The 21,709-nt window shown below is 36.8% G+C and overlaps 1 protein-coding gene across 1 annotated transcript in view; it reads right to left on the bottom strand.

The window, feature by feature from the left end:
* Positions 1-21,709, bottom strand: part of STK33 (serine/threonine kinase 33) — a 153,842-nt gene that overhangs the window by 40,393 nt on the left and 91,740 nt on the right. Inside the window, exons 2-8 of the mRNA XM_065882360.1 lie at positions 19,832-20,222; positions 18,639-18,752; positions 14,779-14,892; positions 12,050-12,154; positions 7,201-7,339; positions 4,855-4,943; positions 2,892-2,976 (exon numbers count right to left, since the gene is read on the bottom strand). Coding sequence (XP_065738432.1) covers positions 2,892-2,976; positions 4,855-4,943; positions 7,201-7,339; positions 12,050-12,154; positions 14,779-14,892; positions 18,639-18,752; positions 19,832-20,056 — 871 coding nt within the window. The 5' untranslated portion in view covers positions 20,057-20,222. The remainder of the gene's footprint in view (positions 1-2,891; positions 2,977-4,854; positions 4,944-7,200; positions 7,340-12,049; positions 12,155-14,778; positions 14,893-18,638; positions 18,753-19,831; positions 20,223-21,709) is intronic.

A 21,709-nucleotide genomic window follows, 5' to 3' on the forward strand; every position in this document is an offset into this window, starting at 1 on the left:
ACAGGCACGTGAAAAGGTGCTCAACATCTCTAACCATCAGGGAAATGCAAATTAAAGCTACAATGAGATACCACCTCCCACCTGTCAGAATGGCTACCACCAAAAAGATAACAAGTAGCAGATGTTGGTGAGGATGTGGAGAAAAGCAAACCCTCATGCACTGGTTGGTAGGAATGGAAATTGGTGCAGCCGTTCTGGAAGATAGTATGAAGATTCTGCAAACAGTTAAAAATAAAACTGCCATACGATCCAGCAATTCCACTTCTGGGTATTTTTCTGGAAAAAAAACCCAAAAAACAAAAAACCAAGAATTTGAAAAGATGTCTGCACCCCTATGTTCAATGCAGCATTATGTACAATAGCCAAGATATGGAAGCAACCTAAGTGCCCATTGATAGACGAAAGGATAAAGAAGATGTGGTTTACATACACAATAGAATACTACTCAGCCATAAAAAATTCAATCTTGCCATTTTCAACAACATGGATGGTTCCTGAGGTTATTATGCCAAGTGAAATAAGCTAGAAAGAGAAAGACAAATACTGTATGATCTTACTTATATGTGGAATCTAAAAAACAAAACAAACGAACAATATAATACAAAATGGACACAGGTTCATAGATATAGAGAACAAATGGGTGGTTGCCAGGGGGGTGGGGGGGTTAAATTTTCTAGGTGGTTGGGATGTGTTTGATGCTCATGTGAATGTGTGTTAATTTATCTAGCCTTTTGGTTTTTCTGTCTAGCTTTCTTCATTATACTAGGTAATTGTGACTTAAAGGTTTCCAACTTTTAGGAGTTTTCTCTGTGATTGAACACAGGATTCATTTTTGCAAATGTTACACTGGATATTTTGAAATCTTCTGAAAAACATAAATTATCAAAATGACTCAAGAAGATGTGAAAAACTTGAATAACCTAATATAAATTAATAATAGAAACTTTATCCCCCAAAGGGTATCAGGACCAAAAAATTTTAAGGGGAAATTTCATCAAATAATTAATGAACAGGTAATTTCTATTGCTTAAGTGGTTCATGAGCATACAAAAAGTGAAAATATTTTATTTTTAAAATGAGGATATTATAACCCTAACATCAAAAAAGACAAGGGCAGCTGAAAGAAAGAAAGCTACACTCAAAGTTCCTAAATAAAGTGGTGACAAATTGAATATGGCAGTACATTAAATCAAGTGGGGTTTAATCCAAAAGTACAACGATGGTTCAACATTTTAAAAATCTATTAATGTAATTATTTCATTAATAAATTTAAAGAGAAAAAATATATGATCATCTCAATAGGTACAGATTTGAATAGACATTTCATCAGAGAAGATATACGAATGACTAATAAGTACATGAAAAGATACTCAACATCATTGGTCATTAAGGTAATGCAAATTAAAAATCACAATGAGATACTACTTCATAACCACTAGAATGGCTATAATTAAAAAGATAGATAATATAAAGAGTTAGCAAGGATGTGAAGAAACTGGAACTCTCATACATTGCTAGTGCAAAGGAAAATATTAGAGCCACTCTGGAAAATTGTTTGGCAGTTTCTTACAAAGTATAAACATAAATAATATATGACCCAGCAATTTCACTCCTTGGTAGCTACCCAAGGAAAATGAAACCACATGTCCACAAAAAAAACTTGTACACAAGGGACTTCCCTGGTGGCACAGTGGTTAAGAATCCGCCTGCCAATGCAGGGGTCATGGGTTCGAGCCCTGGTCCGGGAAAATCCCACATGCCATGGAGCAACTAAGCCCATGCGCCACAACTACTGAGCCTGTTCTCTAGAGCCTGCGAGCCACAACTATTGAGTCCACGAGCCACAACTACTGAAGCCCGCACGCCTAGAGCCCGTGCCCTGCAACAAGAGAAGACAACGCAATGAGAAGCCTGCGCACCGCAATGAAGAGAAGCCCCCCTCGCTGCAACTAGAGAAAGCCTGTGCACAGCAACAAAGACCCAACATAGCCAAAAATAAATAAAATAAAATAAATTTTATGAAAAGCTTAAAAAAAAAACAACTTGTACACGAATGTCCATAGCAGGATTATTCATAATAGCTCCAAACTGGAAACAATCCACATGCCCATCAGCTAATAAATATATAAACAACATACAACGGACAACTGTTCAGTAATATAAAGAAACAGACTGCAACAGGGATGTACCTCAAAAACATCATGCTATGTGAAAGAAGCCAGGCGTATAAGCCTACATATTGCATGATCCCATGTATATGAAATGTCCAGAAACAGCCAATCTAGAGAGATAAGGATTAGTGGTTACCTGGGGTTGGGATGGGAATGAGATTGAGTGCAAACGGGCATGAGGCAACTTTTGGGGGTAGAACTGTTCTAAAACTGGATTGTGGTGATGTTGCACAACTCTGTGAATGTATGAAAAAAATCACTGGATGGTACACTTTTATGGTATTTAAATTATACTTCAGGAAAGCTGTTAAAAATCACATTTAGAAAAATGGGCAACTTGGTTTATAAAATATATTTAATCAGTACTCTATGAAAAACCACTGGATGGCAATGAAATTGGATAAAAAATGGAAAGAAGCAAAACATACTCATGATTTTAGCATGAATTAATAAAACAATAATTAAGTTTGGGTGTATGATTACCTAAGAGACATAAACAGCTATAAGAAGAGCCCAGAGAAATAATGAAAACTATAATCTTTGAAGATAAGAACTATGAGAAATCTGCTAAAACAACTAAAATTATTTGACCTAAGAAAAGGTTAGCTTGCTCAGGGCCATTAAGTCATGACGTGAAATTGAACTGCTCAAGTTTTAATCCATACTAGTTGTTCTACTTTTTCATATAGAAAAAAAATCATTTTAAGTCTACTAACTTACCCATATAGATAGGTGTCCCACATGTGGTCTGCAGCATGGCTTCACTCCTTCCTTGCTTCTTCACCGCTAAACCAAAATCAGTCACCTACAAGAAGAAACTCGTACGGAGTTACCTGTGTTCCAGTCCCAGAATTCACTCATTCTGCAAATAGGACTTTCACCGCATTGTATTGCATTTAATTCAGGGATTCTTGAGGACGGAGGGGCTTTACTTGTATTGCTAATAAGGACCTTGCTTCCCCTCCCCACCCACCCGTCCTTCTGAAGAAGAAACTTGGTAAAGAGAAGCTTGGTTTGTCGAATCTTGAGAAAACACCCATGATGTTATTGTTCATTCCTTCTAATTAAATTCACCAGTTCAACACAGGAAGTTGTTCTTGCAAGAAGGCATTTAACTTTTTTTCAAATAAAAAAGTTATTTTCATAACGTTCTTTCACTGTAAAATACATTCTGGCCTTAGTAAGTTTATCACCTATTTTTCTGATGCTCAAGCTATGTTCCAGTTTAAAGTGCTGTTATAAATGCAAATCATTATCCTTGTCAGCACTCAAGGAAACTCCCCCCTTTAATAACTATTTACAAAACATTATCTCTAGTAAATGCTATCTTTTCTTTACTATTATTTCCTTTGTGTTTCTAGAGTATACTAATTTAAAAAATTATTACACTATTAAAAACTACGAGAAGCAAATTGACAGGAAAAAAACCACAATATAGCTACAAATACACAGGAGGCCTACTGCTGCAACTGCAGGCTTTCTGCTCAGTCCTAAATCTTGGTCATTAAACATTTGGTTATTAAATATTCAGTACGTGCCCTTGGTCTTGTCTCCCAAGTTGGAACAGCCTTGGGCTGAAAGCAGAAAAACAGGCACATTTATTGATCACACAATCAAAGATAGGCTTTTGGTCCACAGACACTGAATGGAAAGTTTCCAGTACCGCATGGAGTAAGAAAATATTCCTATCAACAATGTAATATCACTATTTTTCTAAAGAGATTAATAAATTTCTCCAGGACTGTTCACAATGATCCTACTTGGAGCATTAAGATACATATCTTCCTCTACAGAAAATTTATACAGATATCAAATATATAAAAGCTTTCATGATCCAATTCAGTTCTTTGCAGAGCATTTATTCCTTTATGCACCAAATATTAATTGAGCACATACTATGCTTCAGGCACTACTCCAGGTACCAACAGTGAATGAGACACACAGAATTCCTGTTCTCGTAGAGTTTACAGTGGAAATATTTAAGAACATTTACTTTACTTGGGTAAAACAACAATGCTGTTAAACTATTTAAATGCAACAGAGCAAGTTATTCACAGACAACATTTTATTCCTAAATTAACACATTCATATATTTTGAAAGCAGCCACTTTTAAAGTGCTAAGTAATAAATAATGTATCCCATCATTTATTTGACATTAAGGAACACTTAATTTGAATAAAGTCTTCAAGAATAAATAGTTGGCACATTAATTTTTCTTAGGACATAAATATTAATACCCAAATTATTAAGTTTGGGTATTTTTAAATGAGAAATACATACTTTATTTTTAAATGAGAAATACAGACTTTAGCATTAATTTAGTATCAAAGGCACAGCCAAGGTGCACTTTTTCTCTAGATCTGTAACACATTTACATCAAATTACCGGGCATAATTTTGAAATTAATTAGAATTCAGAGCATCTGTTTGTTTGCTATTAACTAATGATTTAGAACTATCAAAATGAATATGTACTTTAGAAAAATTCAATAGCACCACTTAACTTGTAAAATTATTCTTGTCAGTCACAACCTCTTTTGTGAAATTTTAATTTTTTTAGCACAAGCTCTTAGTTTTGGCTGTTTAAAAGCTTTCAAAATGTATCTAAAAAGAGGATGTACTTTGCCACTTCACTATCAAACTGTTTATAGGCAAATAATTACAACCATTTCTAGTATCTTACCTTTATGTTTAAGTTCATTTCATCATTAGCATCAATAAAGCTGCTTTTAACCATTATGTTTTCCAGTTTTAGATCTCTATGCACTATATCTACCAAGAAAATAAACAACAAATCAAATGAAATGGATAATGAAAAAATAGAGAGGACACAAATAGAACAAATAAATATACTTGACCAGTTAACATCCACTGTTGAAAAATTTGAGGAGGGCCAGGTGTAACCCTGCCCTCTTCTATTCCCTGATATTCAGATCCCTTTTCTCCATGTTTCTAACCTTAAGGAGCCATTTTCTTTGGCTCCCTCACGTCTCCCCAGTCCCCTGCTGCTCCAACTGGCCGCTCTTCATGACAAGTGGCCTGGTAAGTGTGGAAGAGGATCCTATCCAAGGTTAGGTATTCCCTGGAGGAGGGAGACACGTGTACTTACAAGCCTGGGAAGGTTTCCCATGCCCTTCGCTCTTCAAATAGAGGATTACTTCTTTACTTCTATGTGTATGTTATTGCCAGTATGAACATTTAACATACTGCAACCTGGCAACACGTATACAAACTACACTTACTTCAGTATATTTTTCTACAACATCAGTACCACTTTCCTACTCTATACATCAAAATTAAAAACAAAAACCCCTGAGACACAAAATCTCCAGTTGAACATGTCAGAGCTCAGGTAGGACTTTTATGTACATGCAAATACTCTCATGTACCAAATATTTCCTTTGCAAATAACTGATTCAGTTCATATCCATAGCAATCATTTCCCTAAACTTAAAAAGTTATAGGCATAATTTCTGGAAAAATGAAGCTGAATGAGCCCTGGACTGGCAATTATACCTAATTATTTACAGTTCCCTTACACAGTTCCAGCCTGTGTTGGAATTTTTATTGTTTCTATTGTTCTCCTTATCTCTTCTTACATAAATACCACAAAATTTTAATATTAATTTATCTTTATGTTTTAGTAGTTGGCAGGGCAAGTCTCTCTGCTGCCTCTGCTGTTCTTCTTTTTCATTGTTTTCTTTACTAGTCTCACCCATTTCAAAATAATTTTATCAAGTTCCATGAAAAATCCTGTTAAGATTTAGTTTGAAATTATACTGAATTTACAGCTTAATGTGGGAGAATCGACATTAGCATAATATTAAGCCTTTGGTTTCCTGCCCTTGCAAGAAGTGTTGCCCTCTGCCTGGAAAGCCCTCCCTTTTTCGTCTGAGTTTGTATTCCTCAGCTCAAGTTTTGCTTCCTCTGTGAATTCTTCCCTGACTTTCCAAACCAAATGAGGCACTTAATATACCTATGCTCCTTGCACTTTATATGGCTTTCAGAAATTATCATGTTGCATTACAGCTTGTTTTCTGTACTCCATCTCCCATCTGCCTCTCAATTTTCTTGAGGGGCAGGTGCCTTGTCTTTTAACTTCTGTAACTCTAGAACTAACCACAATGCTGTAGGTGCTCAAGAAATATCTGCTGAATGAACCCCTGGGTTCCAGTACCGGCTCTGCCACACCTAACCATGGCACTTCACCTCTCTGGAACAAAGCTTTTTCTCACCTATAAAATGAGAAGTTTCTAAAGTCACATGTAAGCCAAACTAACACTGAAGAAAAAAAAGCAGGAGCACGAGGAAAAACAGTAGCAATAACACCAAAGAACAGTAAAGCAATTAGAAGAATTATGGATTTAAATGGATTTAAAATGTGGATTTTAAAGTAGTGAAACGATTCCCATATGGTACTATACTGGGGGATATGTATCTTTATACATTTGTCAAAATCCATAGAATTTTGGATTCTATGGATCCAAACTATGGATTTCGGGTGATAATGATGTGTCAATGTAGGTTCATCAACTGTAGTAAATGTACCACTCTGATGCGGGATGCTGATAACGGGGCAGGATGTGCATGCACGGGCAGAGGTATCTGGGACTCTCTGTAACTTCTCAATTTTGCTGTGAACCTAAAACTGCTCTAATAATTAATCTAAAATTTTTTAAATGCCTAGAATATATAGATTTTAAACATTATTAATATATGTGTTTTTAGAAATTTCACTTTTATTATTGATTTTCTATTTTTGATTTGATAATATTAGCTTCTTTTCAAACTGTTCTGTAGAAACATTCATAATTTCATCTTGTCTGTGTACAATGTAATTGCATACCTGCCTTGCTTCTAATTAAAATATATCTATAAAGTTAAAAAGGAAAATTTTTTTTAATTTTTAAAAGAAAATCTTCCATATTAGTAGGCATTATTTCTGTGACTATGAACCCTGAATACAATTGCCCTTAAACAAAAGTGGTATCTGTGCTCATGGAGTCAGTGAGCTGGATCCTCTTCTTACCCTTATTGTGAAGATAGGCTATAGCTGAGGCGAGACTTCGAATGATCCACCTGGTCTCATTCTCTGAGAAATGACCTTTCCTATCCAGAATTTCTTTGAGTTCTCCATCCTCACAAAGCTCCATCACAAGGTACATTTTCTGACATTATAAATTTAAAAAGAGAGACAGAGAGCACAAATTATTTAGCTGAGGATCTTTAAAATGTTATATATGGTATATGTATAGCAGAAATATGGTTACAATCGATCTTTTCTATCAAAACTATTTGTTATCTATCATGTACAAGATACTATGCAGGATACTAGAGGAAAAAGGAAGCATAAGACACATAGTCTTTACCTTCAAGGAGTTCAGAGTTTAGCTATAGTCACAATACTATGCGGTAATGGCTAACAGAAGAGGAATGTCCAAAATGTGATGAGGTTACAGAGGAGGGGAGCCTTTGCCTAAAGAATGCTCACTGAAGAGGCAACATACAGGCACGTCTGGATGACTGAATAGGGATTTATGGGTAGAGAATATGGGCAAAAACAGGCATAGCACATGGCATTTGCAGACTCCAAAGCTCAAAACAGCACTGGTGGGACTTCCCTGGTGGTCCAGTGGTTAAGACTCCGCCCTTCCACTGCAGGTGGCGCGGGTTCTATCCCTGCTCGGGAACTAAGATCCCGCATGCCAGCGCTGCAAGGCTAGGAAAAAAAACAGAAAGAAAGAAACCAGTGCTGGCAGTTAAAGAATAACAAGTATCTCAGTGTTAATAGCACTGGGAGTTTGGTAAGTCAGAGAAGACTGAGATGGTGAGGGGTGAGGCCAGAAAGAACACGTTGTGTCAGGCTGTAAGGAGTCGTGGATGTCACACAAAGGAGCTGGGATTTTTTTTTTCCCCCCATGTGCAATAAGGAGCCACTGAAGATTTTTTTTTTTTTTTTTTTTTTGCGGTACGCGGGCCTCTCACTGCTATGGCCTCTCCCGTTGCGGAGCACAGGCTCCGGACGCGCAGGCTCAGCGGCCATGGCTCACGGGCCCAGCCGCTCCGCAGCATGTGGGATCTTCCCGGACCGGGGCACGAACCCGTGTCCCCTGCATCGGCAGGCAGACTCTCAACCACTGCGCCACCAGGGAAGCCCGCCACTGAAGATTTTTAAGCTGATGTCTGGAGTGGGGGGAAAGGTATGTGCTACTACCAATTCTGCATTTCTAAATGAACACTCTAACAGTAATGAGGAGCAGAGCTCAACAAACTTTTTTCTGTAAAGGCCAGATCCAGGCAGTAAATATTTTTGGCTTTGAGGAACATACAACCTCTTGCAACCACTCAACTCTGCTGTTACAGCATAAAAGCATCCATAAACAATACAACAAAACTTTATTTATGGACTTTGAAATTTAGCTTCATATAATTTTAACATGTCATGAAATTTTACTCTTTTACGTTTTTTCCAACCATTTAAAAATGTAAAACACCTGGCTTATGGGCCATAAAAAAACAGGCCACATGCCACTGGCTCACATGCTGTGTAAGCTGACCTCTGATTATAAGAGGGTAGATGTGAGGCACAGAATGGAGAAAAGAAGGAAGAAGAAAAAGATGTGAAAATACCCGGAGGGAGAAATAGTGAGACTTAGTGACTAATTGGGTATAAATCGTAAAAAGCCACAAATGAAATGCCTCTTCCACATTTGCTGTTTCTGTGCATACATATTAATATTAAGATCACCTTAGGTATTCCGATCGCCAAGTCATCTATTAAGTCAAAAAGATTCACAGTCAACTAAAATGCGTGTCTTTTTCATACCTATGCTATTCAGACACAGACTACCCTCCATGTCTCCATTCTATCCTATACCACATTTTCACTGCTGTTTTTGAGATTCTGGAATCTGATCCTATTCTATTACCACTACTAGTGCAACTTCTGTGTTCAGTCAGCAAGCACGAATACAGGAGGACAAGGCTAACAACCTTTCTTCCTATAGTCAAAATTCTGACTCACTCAATCACAAGATGTTTAGAATTTCAAAAGTAACTACAGAATGCTGCAAAGTCTAACACATAAATAAGCTTTTGAACTAGGCCGTAGTTTTTCCACTGACAACACTGTAGGATCATGAAATGAAATGGTAAGTGAACTATTTGGAAGGCAAAGTTATATTAGCAGTGCTTACAATATAAATTGATGTCATTTAAAAATATGTACGCTGATAAAAGTTATATCAACAGAAGTTTTTTACAACTCTTTATACAATTATTAAAAGTAATTGTGTAGAACATTTGGACTCACAAGAAACCATACATAGTCAAACTGCATGATCAGCATTACTATCTTAGCCTAACCCTTCAGGTAGCAATTTCCATTCATCCTTAAGATGGCTTCAACGGAAGGTCTAGGCATTTGTGTGAGTTGGGAAGATGGGGAGTCAGATGTGACCTGTGTGAATCAAGGGCAAACAATACATAAAAAAGACAATCACAGATGATGGTTTCTTTGGCCTTCAAATGATTCTAGATTTGGACTCCCACTTGTGCCCAACGTGAAATAACAGATCAGACTTACCCTCCCTCCTGAAACAACTTAAGAAATGGACAAAGTACATAAAATAACAATTTTCAGACATTAGACATCAGACAGCCTAGGGCAGTGATTCCTGAGAGAAGCGAAACCTATGAGACCAGCCCTGTGATTATCCTAGCTTACTGTCTGGAGAGTTTCCAAGCCACAAAGAAGGGAAAAGGAATCCAAACAGAGCCCAGCAGTCTACATGAACTGAGGAGGTGGTGCTGGGAGTCCCTGAAGGCCAAGACAACTGAAGTTCACAGAGAAGATTACCAAAGAGGAGAAATCTATGGAGAGAAGGCTCCACAGATTTGCAGACAGCCCCCCTCGACTCTTCAGCAAAGTACCAACTAGCACATATGTATGAGGAAACTACCCAAAGTTGGGAGAAGAACCATGTGAAAAGATCAGAAGAAAAAATCACTGGCGCTTACACATGGCCAGGAAGGGTTTGTATTCCCATTAGCCAGAGTGGAAAATCTCATTATTCATGGGGTAGAATACTCAAAAGGGTCTTCCCTCATTAGTCTGGAAAAATTAGCCCTAGACCAAAGGCTGCTCTGGTGCCACCTAACAAAGCTTAAAGCAAGCTTGAAAAGTATCAAACTATTTCCGATAACTTAACTATGTCCCAGAATAAAGCTCAAAAATAGTTGTAAGAGTATTAAAAATAGCCAGCACCCAATCAAAAATTAACAGGCATCTAAAGAAGCAGGCATATAATGAAGGGGAAAAAAATCAATCAATTAAAACTGACCTAGAAATGGCACATATGATAGAATTAAGAGAAAAGGACATTAAAGGTTATTGTAACTACATTTAAGGAGGAGGAAATAGTGAGCATGTTAAGTAGAAACATGGAAGATAGAAAAATGATCCAAAGCAAATTTCCATTGGAAGGGATAAACAGCGCATACGATGTTACAGAAAAAGAGATTACTGAATCTGAAGATATCACAATAGAAACTCAGCGAAACTAAACAGGGAGAGAAGAAAGATTGGAAAAAAAATGAATAGAGCATCAGTGAGCTTTGTACAATGTCAGGCAATCTCATGTGTACTTGAGGTCCTAAAAGTAGGAGAAGGCAGAAAAAATATTTGAAGAAATAATGGCCAAGATGTTCCTTAATTTGATGAAAGCCATAAGCTCACAGATTCAAGAAGCTCCATGAACCCCAAGCCAGGATACATGAAGACAACTATACCAAGGCACAACATAATGAAACTGGTTAAAACTGATGAAAAAGAGCAAAACTATTCTAAGCAGATTTGAGGATAAAATAAGTCACAACTCTAAAACTGAAAAGGTAGAGAAGCCTTCTGGCACCACGGCCATATACTGCTCCCATAAAAGGTAACTGTGGTCTCTAACATTTATCAAGCACTTCTAATGAATCAAGCATAACGCATAACGCAAGTTGACTATTGCTATTGCTGCCTTAGAGACTGTCAAAGGAAACAGAGAACAATAGCTAACAGTCGATGAGATGTATGCTTTATATTCGCTTTCCCGTTTAATTCTTCAACAACCAAGTGAGTTTGATACTATCATTAAACCAATCTTACAGATGAGGAAACTTAAGTATAGAGAGGTTGAGTAACTTGTCCATGGTCTCAGAGCTAATAAGTGTTGGAGCCAGGATTATATTGCATAGGCAATCTGATCCCAGAGTCCACGTGCGTAACCACTGTATCATACTGCCTCCGAGCAGAGAAATACCCAAGCCCACGTGCATAAACAACTTGAAGGCAGAATGGCAAATAACCCAGGCTTCAGAACAACTCTAAATGGAAATTACAAGCATTGAAAGACAAGAATGAAAACATCTAGGAAAGAAGGAAGATTAAACATATTAGTTTAAGACACAGATGACAAAATATCTTCTACATAGTGCCAAATATGCCCATACCAACTCTACTATGAAGCTAGACTTGCAAAATTATGACAATATGCCAAGAGACTCTAATGGAGAACCAAGGACCAAAGCAAAAAGAAAGACACTTCTAAGGAAGCTCTGGTCACAAACGGGTTATATCTGAGGTTGTTTCAATTTTAAACATTTGTTTTCAACATGCCACCAGAAATTTCACTAAAAACGTCAATCTAATCATCAGACACCTAACTATAAAACCAACAATAAAAAGTCCTCCAGAATGCTCTCATCAATCTCCAGTGACAGACTCATGCCAAGGACATGAGCCACTGTGTCCCAAAAGGATTACTTCCCAAGGGAATGATGTTCATTTTGTAATAATAACAATTTTCAAAATGCAGCACCTGACAAAGCTTTACCTTAGGCGTCTCAAATACTTGTTCTAGATGTATAATGTGTTCGTGTTTCACACTTTTTAGGATGGTCACTTCCCGTTCAAGTAACTTCACAGCAGAGCTTCCAGCCTTCAATGATGAGGAAACATAGATTTCACATATGAATTTCATTACTGCATACCTCAATATAAAAGTTAAAGTTATTTAATATTTTTCCTATATTTTCTTTAGAAGTTCCTTTTTCAAAAGATAACATGCAACTTACTTATGTGTTAAGATTAAAGTATGCCCCATCTTATCCTTTGTCCAATTTTAAGAGATATATAATTTGGCCTCAAACCACATGTTTCTTGGACTGTTTCTATAAATTAGCTACAACATGGTCTCTATCATGTCACAAAATTATTGCAATTTTTAATAGCCTTTTTGGAATTTCCTTCAAAATCGTATTGATCCTTTCATGTCAGCACAATAAAAACAAAATCTACTTTCCCGGGACATCAATTAGAAAACGGATATAAAGCATCTGTCTCATTGTTTTTGTTTTATTGTTGTTTTGTTTTGATTATATTTATATACATATCAAAAGAAACAACAGGCAGTGAGACTCTACACTTGGCCCTGCATTATATTACTTCCTAGTCCCCCAGCCTCAAAAATTTGACAGAGAGAGAAAGAGGAGAGAGAGCACACTCGATCAAGATGGAGATGGAGATTTTGCCTTCAGACCAACCTAACTCCAATTTATCTCCTTACATGTAACCCTTAACCACACCTGACCAGGCCTTCATTCAGGATATAAGTAACTGTCTACAATGTCATCTAAGAAATTCCAGAAGGGCTTTCTCCACCCTAACCACCACTACTACCATCCCAGTCATCACCCCTCTTGATACCTGAATTACCATGATTATTCAAGGATAAACATTGTCCTCATTCACATGAAAATATCCCTGAAAGGGATAATAAAGTTCTTATTCCTCCCTCCTTACCCCTAACCCCTGCCCCCGCCAAGTTTGGGAGAGACATAATAGTTCCTGAAGGACTGGAAAGGGATTGATCATAAGGCAAATTTTACCTAGTTAAAATTTTTCCTAGTGTCATTCCTGCTTCCAATTACCTTTACCCTTCAACCATTACCATCACAGGAGGGATAGGAAACTGCCCACCCTCTGTGCCTCACCCATGGAGGATGAAAGTCACAGTTTAAGGTTATCCTAGAGGGTCAAGAGAAATAGTGATTGTGAGGAGTGAATTCCTATACAGACTAGATATGGAGAGTTATCACAATATCCATCTCAATCCTCTTCCTACCTCCCTCCACAAATGATTTGACCTGTATATAATGCAGTAATATACTGTCCAATTCATATATTGACTATATAACTTTTACTTAGTGTCCTGAAAACTCTCAGCATCAATAGGTATGTGCAAGATTATGAATTCCTGAAGTTGCAAGCAGGCATCCTGACTATATAACCCTAAAACCCAACCCCTAACCCAATCTGGGATAGGAGCAAAGCAAAGGAAATAACATCCCATTTATTTTTTTTTTTATAAATGTATTTACTTAATTTATTTATTTTTGGCTGGGTTGGGTCTTCATTGCTGTGCGCAGGCTTTCTCTAGTAGTGGCGAGCAGGGGCTACTCTTTGCTGTGGTGCGTGGGCTTCTCATTGCGGTGGCTTCTCTTGTTGTGGAGCACGGGCTCTAGGTGTGTGGGCTTCAGTAGTTGCGGCACGTGGGCTCAGTGGTTGTGGCTCACGGGCTCTAGAGCACAGGCTCCGTAGTTGTGGTGCACGGGCTTAGTTTCTCTGTGGCATGTGGGATCTTCCCGGACCAGGGATAGAACCCGTGTCCCCTGCATTGGCAGGCGGATTCTCAACCACTGTGCCGCCAGGGAAGCCCCGACAATTCATTTAGTTAATTCTAAAGATTTCTAGAAGGGCTCTGGATCTCCCTTTATTAAGATTTAATGTTACTGTACTAAACTTTAGGGGGAAATGGTATATAATTTCCTATGGCTTGTTTTAAAGAATACATAAAACCTACTATTTCCTTTTGTAAGTGTAATATTTATCATCGCAAATCCAAGGGGAAAACACCTAATGTTGTCTTTTGTTTTTCCTCGGGCATAGAAAGTGTTTTAAAGTTGATGAAACGATCAGATATAAAGCTTGAGGACTTAGATTCTCCCTTAAAAAGAAGCCCAGTTGTTCTTCACTCCAATGAAATCTAGTGAGACATACAGTGATTACAAGTAAACAGTACAGAAGAGAGTTGGGGGAAAAGTGGTTCAAACTGAAAGAGTAGGTAGGATGAATAAACAGAGTTAGCTCCCAATGAGGAAACAGGGAATCAAAGGAAAGGCAAAGATAGGGACAAAGTATATCAGAACCACATCAGGAGAGACTACCGGGACCCATTTCTCACTAAGACATCGCTAGCCCACGGCCCTACATCTACACATACTGATGATCAGCCCTCACCTTCAGCTCACTCTGGTAAACTTTACCTATATTTGGTTATGCTGGTTATGTTAGGTAATCCTTTCACTTGCTTTTTAGTACCTGTCTACTTGAGTTTAAGAACTGGTCCCATCCCAGAAGGCTAGAGAAATATCCACATTTCTCCAGGGGAACAGCCTAGGCCCTGGCCCTCAGGGTCAGCTGTGTTAGTGTGAAAAGCTGTACTGCCTACCCCACCCTGCACTGGCACTGTGCCCTCAGTAGGACGCTGCCGATATGCCTTACCTTTTCTTTGCTCACTTTTTTAATTGCCCACTTAGTTTCTGTCTCCTTGTCAATAGCTTCAATGACCATTCCAAAGCTCCCTTTTCCCAGTATTCTTCCAAAGGTATAGATTTCCTGGATAGAAAACATGAGTTCCTTTGTCTCTCTCTGCCATTCATCAGGATTACAAATAAACATATAATTCTGACAGATATCCACCCAAGGGAAGAGTGATTCTGCTCCAGGGTAAAATCAAATAGAAGACGCCCCATATTTGCTTCAATATTAATAAACACATCTTAATTAAACAAAAATAAGTTTTGATGAATTGTATTAAATATCCTTTAGAGGAAAACCATAAAAATCCTTACAAAGATATGTAAAAAACTTCAAAAGCATAAAAAATGAACCTCTTATAAACTACAATATTAATGAAATGTCTTCATAAGAAAAAGGAGGAATGGAACATTCATACATGCAAATATGTATGTGTGTGTATAAGATACATTCAACCAAAAAATTATCACCAAACTCTGAGAGCTACACTATAAAATCAGCACATATTAACCACTGAACAACTGCTCTCCTGTTTACCAAGTAACCCTTTTTCTTTATCTTCACTGTTTCTATTTAAAAAATCACTTTTGTTGTTTTAGGAAAAGGAATATATGACCAAAATATCAATATAAATCAGCACTGTAAAAAAATAAAAACCTTCCACAGTAACACTGTCCAGACCAAGGATCCTTCTGCTTATCGTTAACTCCTGCTTACAAAGACAGAATGCGTGGGTCTTGACAATACCAGCATTCCACTTCATGTCCTAAAATAACAAGCGCGTAACTCATTTACACTTTCATTTCTTGTGAATTTGGTTGCAGGGAGTCAGTCTCCTTGATCTGAATCAACTCCAGGGCAGTAGCAAGAGTTTCTCGACCCATAATGCACAGGGACTAGAACAGGAGAGAACACCTGAGCTAATGCTGCTCGGGGAAGCCTCTGTTGGGTTAGCCAGCCAAAGCCTGCCTTAGAGATGCCACGTTCCCTCTGCGTGACTACATACATCTTCACCATGCAACAGGTGAGTTACTGCTAGACTTTATGTTTTCTACTGCTTACATTCCTTTCTTAACTTTTGTAAAAGAAGATCCGTATCCAACTAATTACTTACCTCCTTATGAAGGGCTTCTCTGCCTAACTCTGCACCATGGTAATTGTTCGTTTGACTTCCTTCAACATGTATGCATTGGTCCTCAAACACTATTATTACTCTCTTGCTTACAAACACTTTGGCTCATTCTTTTCCTTCCAAGATGGTCTAGAAACACCTTATGAAGCTGTTTCTTTTGTATCCTTTAAAAAGCCTGCCTGAAACCTTGTAGGCAAAATATTCATGCTTAGTGCATGGGAGGAAAAGGGAGAAGGAAGAAGGGAAGGGAGGGGAGAGAAGGGGAAGGGAGGAAGAAAGGAAAGAAGGAAAGGGAAAGAAAAAAGAGACAGAGGGAGGGAAGGGGAGAGACAGAAAGGAAAAGAAAGAAGAGAAGAGAAGAGAAGAAAAGGAAAAGAAAAGAAAAATGTTCAGCTTCAACATGTTAGATTTTCCTTGGATATTTCCTTGTGATACATACTTTGGGGGCTACAAAGATGAATAAAACATAATTACTGTTTTCTCATAATTTGTAGTCTACTCAAAAAGACAAGATTATTACTTAAGTCATAAAATCTTAAGTTAAAAAAAAATACAAAATGACACTGGGGCCAGAGACCAGAGCTAAAATACTGGGAGAATAAGGGAAAACGTTATGAAAGACATGGCTTCTGAGATAGGCATGTGAGGGAACAAAGGCAAAAAAAAATAACTGAGAATATTTTTCTATAATCCAATCACAGCAAGGAAGGCATTTCAAAGGAACAGCAGTGCAAATGTGGAATGAATGAGTGAGCTGATAAATGAACTGAATCAATAAATCAATCTAGTCAGCAAGCCAGCCAGTCAGGAACCTTCTATACATATGCATATTTGAGAGAAGTGAGAGACTGGGTACATGGAGTTGAACCCTGGAGAAGGAGCTCCAGATCTGAGGTCTTGAATGTTGTGAATGGTGACTCCCACTCAGGCAGGGCACGTCCTGTCCAGGCGATTGTCCTCAGGACACTGCCTTCTGATGACTTATAATTACTTTGGCTTTTCCCTCTTCCCATTACCACTTGATAGTGAGAATCAAAGTCAAAAAACTAAGATGATTAAAATAAGACAAAACATTTTATTATATGTACCTGCAACTCCCAACTATACACTAAGTAAAATGAGTTAAATCTCCACTTAAACCTTTTATTCCCACAGAACAAAATAATCTCAATAATCCCTAACCACTTCCCCAACTTTTCTTGTCCTTTAAAAATTAACCTCTCATTTCATCTCTAGACATATAGAACCACAATTTGGACACAGTATTTTAATACTGTTTATAGGATTTTTTAAATGAAGAATGGGTAGAAAAATAGTCCAACTGCCCAACTAGTTGTTTATAAATTAATCTTTTTCTTCAACTAACTGCTTTGGCATCATTACATAGTGATGACAATAAGGAGAAAATGACTTCTTGTTTGTAATAATTTTAAGAGGATGCTATTACAATAGTAACGTAGATCTCTTTTTATTGACATATAAGAAGTCCATGATATAGTATAGAGTGTGAAAGCATGCATGATATGATCTCATTACGAAAAATCTGTATATGTGGAGGTGCTTACATTGATGTCTGGAAAGTTGTTCATCTAAATATTAAGAATAGTTATCATTAGGTAGTAGAACTTTGGATGACTGTAGCTTCCTTTTTTATACTCTTCTGAAATGTTTGATATCTTTGAAATGAGCCTGTCTACTTAATAGGGGAAGAGAAACTTCCACTATACCATTTAATGTTATTTCTTAAAAATATGTGTATATTTGAAATATTTTACAATTTAAACCAGGAAAAAAACAAAAAATAGGGTAAGACTTATACATGCCTAGAAAAATGAAGTAAAGACAATAAATGTTAAAATTGGTTATGTCCGGCTCATGATTTTTATCTTCTTCACTTTTCTATCTATGTTTTCCTAATTTTTCAAAACACATACATTTTGCTTTTATAAAAGCTCTTATGTATGGTTAAATTTAAAACTCAGTAAATTTGTGGATTTTTTTAAAATTCAGGTCTTCTGTTTACAGGGGAAGATTTAAACTTTTCAGGTCAGAAGTTCTCAGAAAGTTTTTCTGATCTCTTCAAGTAAATTGCCAAATATTTCTTAAAGTAATTTTTTAAAGTTATTTAACATTAACACAATTTTCTTCTTGTTGCAGTTCCTTTAATCTGGTGTTAAAGGAACACATTTTAATTTCTAAAATGGTACTAAAATTTAAGTCATATTTGTATATAAGAATTAGAATCCTGGGAAGAATAATATTGGTATTCACTCAGTCACAGGCTGGAAAAATATGGAGGGGTCCATGAGGGAAATTCTAGCCTCACTACTGGTCATCAAAGAAGTGAACAGCCAAACCATCTAAGTCACCTGGTCTCTGTCTGCATCTTGAATAGGTCTATACAAAGACTCCACAACTGCCCTCAGCAATGGGCAAGACCTGGAGACCAAAATGTTCTCATTTTGTCTAATAAAAATGCTCTCCACTTTAATTATTAAAGTCCATTTGCACCTCTATGAACAGAAAAAATAATTAAACTGCATTTTCTTTAGTAAAGACTTTGACATACTTAAAAATGGTAAGTTTCCTCTTTCCTTTCCTTAGAGACTTACTTTTAAATCATTTTTGCCATTAACACTGACTTAGAAGAAACTGGAAAATTTCTAGTAGCTTCAGTTTGCTCTCTATATACCTGAATAGCAGCTCCATTGTCCATCCTTATGTGAGGAACTTTTCCTTCTGTAAAGCTGCCTCGACCCCACTGTTGTTGAGATGATTTTCTCTCTACATTTGAGGTTTTTGAGGGCTTGGACCAAAAAGAAATTTTAACATTAACTTTAAGATATAATAATCTGACAAATCTTTATAGTGTGTCAAGATATTTATTGTGTACAAGATACTTTACTGTTTTTTTCAAATTCTAAGGCCTATATAATTCATTCACTCATTAGGCTAAAAGAGGCCTTAAGAAATTATTCAATCTAATCTCCTCTATCCAGGCAAGTCTACATGATGACTTGCATACAAGATAAATCAGGACTTAAAATCTTTAACATCACAAAAGAAGGCAACTTCACAGCTTTCTCAATCACCCTTGTTTCAAGACATAACAGTCATCTCAAACCATCTGTGTATAGGTTATACACAAAAAATTACTGGCCATTCACAAAATATGCTTTGAATGAAGATAACATAGCAATAATTCACTCAGAGACACCTATATGGCAAAAACTATACCATAATACAAATCAGAAATAACAGTTTAGGGTGAAAATGTGAAAAAGGGTACAAACTTGAGGGCTGAGAACCTAACTTTTCTTAAACTTACTGCTCTCTGTCTCCAAAGTTGTGCTATATCAATGACAATCTTCCATAGTGCCTCTCCTCTATAAAGGCGAATATACCAAAACCTGTCCAACTGGGTAGTCATAGATTGTAACTAATGCAAGTCAATTTTGTAAGGTATACTTGATATTCCATCTAGATAACCAGGAACTGTCTTAAGTTAATAACCACCCTATATTTAACCACAACCATAAATCTCATTCTGCATCAGTTGAAGAAAATGCCCCCAAATTCAGATTGAATTCAATTTGAAAACCAATTCATTTCCATATAAACCATTTTTAAAAAAAGAAGCTGGAATAACATTCTGAATTATTCATAATCCTGAGAAATCATTAATTTGGGCAGTCGTTGGAAAGAGCGTAAAAGAAATTACCAACCAACTTTTCTCACCTCTTATGTAAGAAAGAAATGTTACTTTAATAGTTAAGAAGGCAATGAATTGGCTGACAAGGGTCCATGGGATATGGATGAATCTAGGGATGGGATCAGGGAATGGGACATCCACTTGTGTTGAGATGTACAATCTTCAATATTTACCAAATCTTTTCCAGAGGTAGTATCTTTGCTGGCTTGTCTTTCTTTTTTGCTCTCTGGTGAAACTGTAAATTCTGAACTACCAACGCTCGATGTCTGTGACATTTCCACCACTGACACTGGAGAAAGCTTTGTTTTACAAGAACATATACAAAGCACATTCTTCTGAGAAGCAGATGAACAGTTGGGGCATTTTGTGGATTTTTTACCACAGCTGCTATTAGCCATTTGCTGAACGCTTCAACAAAAGCAACTTGAAAGAAAGATGTTTCCACTGTTTGAGGAAAACAACCAGACCAAAAAGGATAAGGTAAGCTGATGACGAAAACTGTAACTTCCAAGTGGTGAGGTCCTTAGGTTAATGATGCACTAGACTTACAGCCACACATGAGAGCTGCAGGAAGAAAAGAAATCACCATTTAGAAAATTCTTTCTTATCCAATCACCCTCCTAGAAATCAAAGAAAAACTAGCAACTAGCACCAAAAGCATCCTGCCTATACATGAAAGTTAGTATTTACAACAAAATTAGAACATATTTCTAAAAACCAATACATTCTCACCTTCCAAAATTGAATTCTTGAACTCCAGACATTTTATTTTCTTAAGAGTCAAAAGAATCACCCTCTGTACAGAATCATAAAACTGTTAAAAAAGCATGGTCTAAGGAAATTTGGTGGGTTGATACCAATTTTCTTAATGAATTAGAATAGAATAGATATATACAAGAGTATTTTGCATAGATCCTTGGTACGTTTTGCGAAACTTGAAAAAAATTATAGATATGAATGTACAGAATGTGCGTGTGTGCGTGTGTGTACACTTGGTCACAGCTTAAAATGTATTTCTTAGTGTGGGTTGTGGTAAAAAGAAAAAAGACTTTAAAATACTGATATAAAACGTACACTACTGTGGTTTCAGAAGTTAATAAGCCTTAGTCTACTTATTACCAGAGCAAAGCCATATCACACACTTTACAAAGGAGGAGATAATTTGATTTTATAAAACTATCTAATTCTAAAAGTTCAAAGGCAATATTAGAAGTATCCTCATTTTTATTCTCAAACAGAAAAATAGGAACGAGTGGGTACTATTTTCCCCTGAGTGAAGAGCAGGTACGCCCATCATTCTACCTAACTAGAGTTACTGCAGCTGTATGGTGGCAAGTCAGAGAGATGTGAGCTGAGGAAGGAGGGGGATGTGTTCTGCAGCACATGAAAGAGAATACTTTGAGAAACTTCCAGAAGGAACTGGGAGTACATCGTTATGGTTTTGTGCCATCCTACTTCAGGTATTACTTAAAAGTGTATTTTGAAGTCATAGATTGATACGGCTGGGGTATATGGACTATACCTTTGTTCTTTGTACTGGAATAAACTTGACCAGAATAGGAGTTAAGATATCTTTATTTCATTAAAGAAACATATTTCTAGTTTTAATTGTCTAAGACTGATTTTCTAATCAGAAACAAGGGCTAATGTTGATCAAATCTTTATCTATTGCGATTACCATATTTTTTCTTATTAGATCTTTTGATATGCTGTATTGTATTAAAAGCTTTCCTAATATTAAAGCATTCTTACATTTATAGTATGAACCCTACATGATCATGATGGATGATTCTTTCAATGTGCTGAAAAGTTGAAATGTTTGTATCTTGACTTTTCACAGTTATATTCATAAGTTAAACTGGTCTATAATTTTCCTTTTCACTCATCTTTGTCAGGTTTTGATACAAGATCCTGGCAGCTTTATAAAATAAATTGGGTATCTTTCCATCTCGCAATGCTTTGTAACAATCTGTATAGCATGGGAATCTACAGGAAAATCTCCCAGGCCCTTAGGACTTTATGAAAGATATTGTTAGTAGTTTATCCAATGT

The sequence above is a fragment of the Phocoena phocoena genome, chromosome 8 (genome assembly GCF_963924675.1).
Source record: "Phocoena phocoena chromosome 8, mPhoPho1.1, whole genome shotgun sequence".
In the NCBI taxonomy this organism is placed as follows: domain Eukaryota; kingdom Metazoa; phylum Chordata; class Mammalia; order Artiodactyla; family Phocoenidae; genus Phocoena; species Phocoena phocoena.